The sequence below is a fragment of the Penaeus vannamei genome, chromosome 30 (genome assembly GCF_042767895.1).
Source record: "Penaeus vannamei isolate JL-2024 chromosome 30, ASM4276789v1, whole genome shotgun sequence".
NCBI lineage: Eukaryota > Metazoa > Arthropoda > Malacostraca > Decapoda > Penaeidae > Penaeus > Penaeus vannamei.
The window spans coordinates 835344-845343 of record NC_091578.1 but is presented as its reverse complement, the minus strand read 5'-3'; the positions used below and the strand labels follow the sequence as shown (position 1 = coordinate 845343).

The following is a 10000-nucleotide window of genomic DNA, read 5'->3' as shown; positions in this document are numbered from 1 at the left end:
GCCCCAAACACACCCCCACCACCGCCCCAAACACACCCCCTTCAGACGCCCCAAACACACCCCCTTCAGACGCCCCAAACACACCCCCTTCAGACGCCCCAAACACACCCCCACCACCGCCCCAAACACACCCCCTTCAGACGCCCCAAACACACCCCCTTCAGACGCCCCAAACACACCCCCTTCAGACGCCCCAAACACACCCCCACCACCGCCCCAAACACACCCCCTTCAGACGCCCCAAACACACCCCCACCACCGCCCCAAACACACCCCCTTCAGACGCCCCAAACACCCCCCCCACCACCACCGCCCACTGATAGCGAAACCCGCCCACTAATCGCCAGGGGCAGCGTCTTGAAGGAGCTCACGGCCCCCGAGACAGCTGCGACGCCCACGCCCTTTTGCCCTCTCTTCTCAACACTTCTGTCTAGTGCTAAGCGTATATTGATGTCTATATGTATATAATTCCCTCCTTCAATCTTCGCATCTTGTGTATATATTTCTCTGAATGATTAATAATCTGATGAACAACACTGAATTAATGTTATGCTGGTGAACACTTGACCTTGTTGATGAATAACTTGTAAATAAGATTGATTATAAGACACACTAAAAAAAAAAATCAAATGATATTAGATGATATTAGCATTTTTGATAGGGTGTTCTAACTCTCACAACTTCGACCCTTTCCGTCACACCTTTTTGACCTCAGTGCACGAAAGATTTGCAATGTTGAAATTCCATATCTCCCTCCCCCCTTCCCCCGCTTCCCCCCCCCCCTCCCCATACTCTAAACACTCCCTCCCCATTCCTTTTGGAAATACAAACAAACAAACCAAAAAAAAACTTATGACTAAAAATATTATCTAACGTGATCCATTTCGAAAGAAAGAAAAAACACGAAAACAAATCATACTAATATTATTATCGTCACTATTATTCTTTAAAAATCTTTTGAGGTTTCGTCTTCCCCTCCATACGTCCCCTTCCCCCCTTCCTCCCCTTCCCTCCCTCTCTCCCTCCCTCCCTCCCCCGCCCCCCTTTGCTACGGAAGTCGAGACAGGGTCGAAGTCGAAAACCCCGCGTCGGCGCCTGCGTTTAAATAGTCCTTAGCTAGTCGACACTTAGAAGAAAAAACATCTTTTTTTTTTTTCCTTCCACTTTCCTTCTAGTTTTTTTTTTTTTTTTTTTTTTTTTTTCTTACGTGCACGCGGAAGAGGAATAGAAGAAGCGATAGATTTTTTATTTATTTATTTTTTTCTGTATCTTTCTGTCCCGTTTTGGGGTAAATTTTCGATTTAATGAGATAAATGAAGCTTCTATTCCTCACTGAAAGGTTCGTCTAGGTGTAGGTCAGGCTAGTTTTGGAATATACTATGACAGGATAATTGCAGACAGGATACGTGAATGACAGTGTAGCAGGATATCAATTTTGCAATATAGCAGATTGGCAGGGAACCGAGGTACCAAAATAGCAAATTGACAGGGTATCAGTTTTTTTTAAATAGTAGATTGGCAAGGAACCGAGGTAGCAAAATAGCAGATTACTAGATTAGCAGACCTGCAACATAGCAGATTGGCAGGGTATCAATTTTGCAAAAAATAAAAGATTGGCAGGGAGCCGACGTAGCAAAATAGCAGATTACTAGATTAGGAGACTTGCAACATAGCAAATTGACAGGGTATCAGTTTTACAAAATAGCATATTGGCAAGGAACCGAGATTGCAAAATAGCAAATTGACAGGGTATCAGAGTAGCAAAATAGCAGATTACTAGATTAGCAGACACAACATAGCAGATTAGCAGGATATTAGGATAGCAGAAGAGCAACAAAACGCATGAGCAATCTACCAGATTCACATAACAGTAAATGATCAAAATATAGCAGTATAGTCAAGGTAAAAGAGTAGCAAGATAGACTTAAAAAAGATCTTATTATCAAGGTAGCCAGGTGGGAGGGATTGTAAGTCAGTAGATGTTTACTTAGAAAGGTATTAACTCAGCAGATCAGCAGGTTTTGCAAAGTAGAATATTAGTCAGACAAACAGGCTAGCGAGATAGCAGAATAGCAGGTGAGTCAGCCAAGCAAAATAGCCAAAAAAGGCAGATAAATCATCCTAGCAACATAGCAGAATAGCAGATATCAGCCAAGCAGGCTACCCACGTAACTGATAATAGCAAAATAGCAGATGAGTCAGGCTAGAAAGTTAGCGGGATAATAGCTGAGACAGAACAGCAAGCCAACAAGATCGTTTTCAGATTAGTAAAATAGCAAAAGGCTAGCAAAAAATAGCAGAATAAGAGCAAAAATAGCAGAATAGCAGGTGAATCAGGCTAGCAAAATAGCTAATGAGCCAGACAACAACAACAAAACAACAATTAGTCATAGCAAAACAACAGAACAGCAGAATCAGGCTAAGAAAATTACCAGACTAGCAAAACGGATTAACAACAGACTCAGGCTAAGAAAATTACCAGACTAGCAAAACGGATTAACTACAGACTCAGGCTAGGAAAATTACCAGACTAGCAAACCGGATTAACAACAGAGTCAGACTAGCAAACTAGCAAACTAGCAGACTAGCAGGGCAGCGCGACTAGCAGGGACAGCAGGCGCGGGGCACGAGATACCCGAGGCGTTGAACTGACGGTGAGGTATTCGATTTCAGCGGCGTGTTCGTGCGTATAAAGAATAAGAACCTCCACGCTGACTGCTTCAGGTGTTCAACCTGTGGCTCGTCGCTCAAGAATGTCGGTAAGTCCTTTTTTTTATTATTTATTCCATTTCCCTGTTTCGTTGTCTAGTTGTTGTTGTTTTTTTTATTTCTTTCTGTCTTCTTTTTTATTGTGTCTTCTTCGGATTCTTCTTTTTTTAGGGGGTATTTTTTCCTTCCCTTTGGAGGGTTTGAATCTCCCTTATTAGCTACCCTATTTATGATCCCCTTTTTTCCCCTCTTCCTTCCCTCCCTTCCCTTTTTACCCTTCTCCCCCCCCTTTTTTCACTCATTTATCAGCCATTTTCTCTTAGTCATCTCCTTTCATTTCAAAAAAACTACATTTTCGTACACATTTTTTTGTTTATTTATTTATTTTTATTATTATTTTTTTTTTAAGGTTTCGTGTTTACTTTGTCTTTCTCGGTTTTCAGATCAGTGGTCGCGACGCACTCTGATTCCAATATTATTGTTGTGTTTCGTTCTTGATTCTCATTCCTTCATTTTCTCAGCTGATAGGTAGAGAAAGATGGAGGAGAAGGAGTAGAAGGAGACAGAGAACAAAACATAAAAGGAGGAGAAGGAGGGAGAGTGAGACTGGAGATGATGGAGGTGGAGAAGGAGATGGGGGGAATGTAGATGTAAGTGAAATAGAATTGATTAATGGATAATCATCTTTTTCTTAGAGGGAGAGAAAGGGTAAAAAAACTTCACTCATTTACATTCATCATACATACAATTACCCAAAAAAAAGGAAGCAATTTTAGCAGAGAGGAAGAAGCTGAAGAACCAAAAAAACAAAAAACAAAAAAAGAGAGAAAGAGAGAGAAAGAGAAATCCATTCTCTCCTTCTTCCAAAAAAAACAAACCTATATGACGAAAAAAAAATACACCTAGAAGATAAGACATTCATGCTATTAACAACCAGCAAACTTCATAACCCTCCCTGTCTCGATCGATAATCCCAATGCTACTGTGCAGGCTACTACAACATCAATGACAAGTTATACTGCGACGTCCACGCCAAGCAGGCCGCCCGCCACAACCCGCCTGCCCCCAACATGGAACCTGTTGTGGTCAAGCCGTAAGTGTCACTCAACCGGGTGTCTCCTGCCAACATCATGTCTCTTAAAAAAAAAAAAAAAAATACACATATCTCATCGGGTATCTCCTGCCAACATCATCTCCCTAAAGCTACTTGTGCTTTTTCACTTCTGTCAGAATAAGCTCTCGGATCTCTTTTGTTTTGGTCTGAGTTTGTTGTGTCTTTGAAGTCGGGAGTCTGATGCTCTTTTGTGTTTTTTTTTTTATATGAGGGTTGGCGGGAGGAAGGGAATTAGATTTTGATGATAAGGGATCATAAGAGAAATGACAATTGCTGTCAGCGACGCAACGCCTCTGACGATGGATAATTTTCTTGGGACTTTTAATATATTCGTGCACGTCATTAATATCCTCCTTCTTCTCTTTTTTTATTATTACAAGCATTATATGTCTCTTAAAATCCGAGACTCTAAGCGGTGCTCGGCTCGACTGAACATGTCCTCTTCTCCGGGTGTTTCAGCGGTGCCGCCCCGCCCGCTGGTGCAGTGACCGCCACTCAGGCCAAGGCTGCCCCCGCCCCTGCCCCCGCCCCCGCCCCCGCCCCCGCTGTAAGTATGCCCCGCCCACGAGACACGCCCTCTCTCGTAGCTACTCATCTTCACCTTTTTTTCTCTTTTCTCTGTGGACATGATCGCTGGTGATGATAACCCTCCGTCCGTGACACTCACATCCTTTAAAAATACAACCAGAAAGGAAAAAAAAATCTATAAATGTATAAACCTCGCCTCAATCCGTCTCGTGGATGATCATTGCTATTTTCTTGTTTATATATTCGTATATTTATTTATCTATTTATCTATTTATTGTAAGAGTGATTTCAGAGGTCCATCTATGGTTGAGAATGAAAATTTTAAAAATCCCTCAAAACGGAGGAGCTGAATGAATATTCTTTTTTTTATATATATATATTTTTAGTATAATTAGGAAAGATATGAAGAGAATAGGATGTTTTTTTTTTTTCTCTCTTTTGACGTGTCTGACGTGATCACAAATCATTTGGAGATACACTAAGATGGGAATGAGCAGAAAAAAAAGAAAGTATATTTGAAAACCGAAACCTTTCTCAGATATAGATGCGAATATTTTCTTCTTGGAGTCACGCAGTCCTTCGACCCCCTCCTCCCCCCCTCCCCCTTGGACCGGCCCTTTACCTGCACTCAGTGGGTCTCTCTTCTTCCCTTCCCCCCCCCCCCTTCCCCTTCCCCTCCCTCGGTTGTCCTCTCCCCTACCCCCTTCCCTCTCCTCCATTTCTCTGCTCTCTTTCTCTCTCTCTCTCTCTCTTTCTCCCTCTCTCTCTCTCTCTCTCTCTCTCTCTCTCTCTCTCTCTCTCTCTCTCTCTCTCTCTCTCTCTCTCTGTTTCTCTCTCCGCTCTCTCTCGCTGTCTCTCACCCCCTCCCTCCCTCCCTCCTCCCCTCTCCTCCTTCCCTCCCTCCCTCCTCCCCTCTCCTCCCCTCTCCTCCTCCTCCCTCCCTCATCCTCATCCCCCCCACCCACCCACACCCCCACACCCCACCCTCCCCACCCACAAGGGCGTCGCATCTCCGTCGTGTAACTCCTCCTCTGGTGTCCTTTTCTGGCAGCCCTTCAAGCCTCCCGTGGGCGGCGTCCGGATCTTGCCGCTCAACGCCATGGGGTCTCCGTCCATGCCTTCACCCACGCCCATCCCTAACTTCGCCCCCGCCCCCCCATTCAAGGTATCTCGCCCGTAGCGGCTCGTCGGAAGCCTCTCGCAAGACCCTCCCCCTCCCCCCCCCCTTTTTAACAGTGTTCGGCCATTTTGTTTTTTTCCCTTTCCCTCGCTTCCCCTTTATTCTTGACCTTTATGCCCATTCAACCTCCCCCCTCCCCCCTTCCCCTCTTCCGTGATCTCGTTCCCTCCAAATCCTATTTATTTCCCCTTTTAAATAAGGAAACAAAAAGCTATGACCCATTAGAGAGCAACAGTAGTCGTGTGATAACGCCACCCCCACCCCCCCCGCCTCTCCCCCCCTTACCCCTCCTCCCCCTTACCCCTCCCTCGCTCACCCTACATCCTTCCCCACTTTCCTTAAAGAAATGGAACAAAAAGTAGACAAAACCAGTAGTTATTCCTTTATTTTTAATTTTTTCCCTTGTGAGTGTACTTAGATTTTGAACTTAGACGGTCGTGGAGTGAACGTAGGATTTCAAATTAACGCTCTTTTTGAAATAGAGCTTCGCTGGCTATTTGACCGGCAGTCTTCTCTATCCATGATATAATAAACCCACAAAAAGAAGTCATATGACAGAGTTTAAAAATGCCATTTTTTTTATATTATTGACATTCGCTTCTTTTCATGGACGCCTTATTATATATATGGTATTTTTTATACTAATAGCGTGCGGTAGTTATCTAGCTAACCCTTTCAGTAAAATGAAAATAAGGATCCAAGTATTAAATCCATCTAGAAATTCTTAGTATTCTTCTTCGTTCCTTCTTTAGTCAACCAATTAGAATTCGAATAGAAATCTTCCATTCTCTTCTCTTTACATTCGTACTCCCTGTAGACCGTTAAAACCGTTACATGATTTTGAAAGTTTGAACATAAAGAAGATAACTTGGTAGATCCTGAGCGTGTGACTGCGTTTAATAGCTGAAATAGAGAGCTAGTTTTAACGCTAGAGCTAACATAGTTATTGCCGTGGAATTATTGACTCCAAATGATGATGGAAATATATTTTTAATCAGAAAGAAATTGAATTGTTCTTTTTCTAGACTTCAAGAATACACAAAAATGGCGTTTTCTTTCGTGGTCTCCAAAATTGATATATTTGTCTATTCTTGTTTTTCTCTCTCTCCAATATTATGACATTATTACAGTTATCATTCTTTTATTTACCCGGTTTATTTATTTGTTTTTTTTCCGACTCCTTTTTGTTTATTTTCGTATTTATTTCTTGAAATTGATTATTTTCTGACCATCTTCATCTTTATGCTTCAGTTATTTTTTTATTTATTTTTTTTTTTTAGTGATATCTCGTTTTTTTTTATTCATTTCGTTATTGTTATCATTTATTTATCCATTTGGTTATTCCATCGTCTATCACCACAAAAGACGGACCTACTTTCTGCCTTTCAAAAAAAAAAAAAAAAAAAAAAAAAAAAAAAAATCTGTATGATCACTTTTAAAAAGCGTTTTTTTTTCTTTTTTTTTCTCCCACAACCACAATGACAGTTGAGGTAAACCAAAACTAAACCATCTTCATTCTAAAAAAAAAAAGAAAAACAAAACAAAAAACAAAATCAGATTAAAAGACAAATTGATCCATTCAGATTGGGATCAATAATGACACGCATGTGACATGACTTTTGTTTTCATAACAACATAACAACAACAACAAAAACAGATCTGAGGTAAGTTTATGCTAAACTGTCTAGTTGATTTTGATTTTATTTTTAAATATTCGTGTTTAATCAAATGTAATCGTTTATATAACTGATCTTTAAAAAAAAGTAGAGTAAATTTGCTTTCCTTTTAACTATAATTCTAACAGTATCATTTTTGTCTATGTTCAGCATCTTCGGTTAATATTAAAGTCCAACTGACCCAATTAAACACAATAATTGGTCTTGCTTTATGTGTTTTTATTTGCCTTTTTTTAATATTCATTTGCATAAAAAAAGTTGTTTGGAGAGGCGAAGACAGATCGACTGTAGGAGTTGACACGGACTTTCTCTCCACACGATGACTCTTCCCCTTTTTTTATCATTTTATTTTGGGTGCCACGCTGCCGCTGCCTCTGCCCTTAGTGCCACTGACATGTCTCTTGCAGCCCGTGGCCCCAGAGCCAGAACTCGAACCCGTTGCACCACTCCAGGAGCCTCCACTACCTCCCCCAGAGCCAGCCCAAGAACCGGAACCACAGCCAGAGGTACACCAGACGCCCCCCCCGCTTCGCCGCTCTCGCTCATGTTCTCTCGTCTCTTCTAGTTCTCTGCTCTTAGTCTGTTTCTTCTTTATCTGTCTGTCTGTCTCCTTCTGCGCTCTCGTGTTGCTCATGGGATTCATCTTGGTCATCCTCTGCGTCTGTTGGCTGCGCGGAGATCGGGGTTTCTCTGTTCGGTGGGGTCTCGTCTTCGTGTCTCGATTTCGCTTGTTCTCTGTCTCTCGGTTTACGTTCTTTTGTGTCTTGTTGCCTGTTTCTCTCTCTCTCTCTCTCTTTCCCTCTCTCATTCTCTCTCTGTCTCTCTCTCTCTCTCTCTGTCTCTCTCTCTCTCTCTCTCTCTCTCTCTCTCTCTCTCTCTCTCTCTCTCTCTCTCTCTCTCTCTCTCTCTCTCTCTCTCTCTCTCTCTCTCTCTCTCCATATCTTTCTTCGATGATGTTCTTCCTCGCCTTCCCATCGCCCTGTCAGGCAAAATGTAGTACAAGGAAGGTCCCCTCTTAGTCTCTGGATCTCGGTCTCGCTCTCAGTAACCACCGCATGACGACTGGCTGGTGCATGGCGTCTCATCTGGAGGATACTCATGTCTCGTCGCCGGGCTCATGACACTCGCCATGCACTCCCTTCACCCTCAGCTCTTCCATTACACTCATGACAACGGCTGTTTATCTGGCATGAGTCGTGACGTCGCTGTCTCTCTCGTTGCGCTGCTGAAGGGAAGGTCTGGACGCGGTAGAAGACTGACGGACACGACCCCACGTAGAGTCTTCGGCTGGTTTCATGTGGTCGTCTCTCGTCCCTTCACATGTCGGTGTCTCTGTTGCTGCTGCTCTCCCTGTGGGCAGCTCTAATTGCTTACATTTTTTATTAAGATTTATTTTTTCCCACTTCAATTATCTGTCTAGAATATTTTTTGGCAAGTAGTTTAGTGACTCATTTGCAGTCTCTCTTCTCTCTAATTACTTGAATAATACCATAAATAATCATGATAATTTCCCCTCTGTCTTCAAAAGCTCAGCTCGTTATTAACTATAAATTAAGCAATTAATACCTGAATCATTTTATGAGTTGCTTCTTATAACAAAATTTAAAATTCAATTTTATTTATCCTTTTTTATAATCATTTTGTTCCCCCCTGATAATTTTGCGCCAACACCGCGAGGTCTCTCACCTCAAAGTAATTAACACACCTGAAGCTTCGATTCCTCCCGCCGGGAGCCTGTCACCCCGCAGGAGGGAGGCAAGTGAGTGAGTCTTGAGAAGATTTGAGGTAGAAGGAGGTAGAAGGAGGAGGTGGGAGGAGGAGAGATGAGGAGAATAGGTGAGAGTCCTTCGCGCCGTTGTTGCCTGTTGCACACTGACGGGCTCGCCTCTGCCACTTGCAGCCTGCAGCCGAGCCCGAGCCAGCAGCCCCCGTTTCCGAGCCCGTCGTGGAATCTGCCCCCGCCCCCGCGCCCGTCGAGGCCGCGCCCGAACCCGCACCCGCACCCGCGCCTGAGGTATAACTCGGTTGTGAGTAAAGCCATCCGGAGCGCCCCCTCCAGCCCCCCTCGGGCGCCCTCGGCCGGACGCCCCCTTCGGGAGCCGCGGGGGTCACGGGCGGCGGCGAGGGCCCGCTCCAGGCCCCCGCTCGAGCCCAGTGATCCCGGCGAACCCTGGAGGAGGACGCGGTTCGAAGGCGCCGGCGAGGGCGTGGACGTGGGGTGGGCGCCCGGTGTGCTCCTTCCCCCCCTCTGTGCACGAATTGCCCGGCCACGCTACAGGGAGGGCCACGCACACGCTCACACGCACACGCACACCTGCCGCGCGACACCACAGTGGCCCCTCCGCATCCACACCGACACTTGGTAGCTGTCAGAACGAGAGAATAAATCAATGTACAAAATGTTTAGTTAATTAGAGATTGTGCTCGTCTCTCACTATGGTGTAAGTGATATGTAATTCTCTGCCTGAGACTACTTCTTTGTAATTATTCCTAGTGCATCTCACTGTGTAAATAATCACATTTCAATTATCTAATTTCAAATCTAAATTCATGCATGAGCAAATATATGGAAGAGCTATTGAGTATTTACATACAGGCGCATGTACGCACACGCATTCGCTCACGGACAAGTCGGACATGTACACACTCATACACACATCAACCCATAACACACACACACAGGCACAAACACACACACACACACACAGGCACAACCACACAGGCACACACAAACACACACACACCCAGGCACAACCACACACACACACACACACACAGGCACAACCACACACA

At 44.1% G+C, this 10000-nt stretch overlaps 1 protein-coding gene across 20 annotated transcripts in view; it reads left to right on the top strand.

Annotated features, from left to right (window-relative positions):
- The window catches only part of Zasp52 (Z band alternatively spliced PDZ-motif protein 52), a 147375-nt gene that overhangs the window by 123491 nt on the left and 13884 nt on the right, over nucleotides 1–10000 (top strand). For 14 of the 20 annotated variants that reach the window (XM_070143531.1, XM_070143530.1, XM_070143529.1 and 11 more), the window contains 6 exons: nucleotides 2674–2759; nucleotides 3700–3802; nucleotides 4283–4370; nucleotides 5403–5516; nucleotides 7615–7713; nucleotides 9108–9221. In XM_070143531.1, the coding sequence (XP_069999632.1) occupies nucleotides 2674–2759; nucleotides 3700–3802; nucleotides 4283–4370; nucleotides 5403–5516; nucleotides 7615–7713; nucleotides 9108–9221 (604 nt within the window). The remainder of the gene's footprint in view (nucleotides 1–2673; nucleotides 2760–3699; nucleotides 3803–4282; nucleotides 4371–5402; nucleotides 5517–7614; nucleotides 7714–9107; nucleotides 9222–10000) is intronic. The other 6 variants (XM_070143532.1, XM_070143526.1, XM_070143525.1 and 3 more) reach the window with 4 other exon arrangements.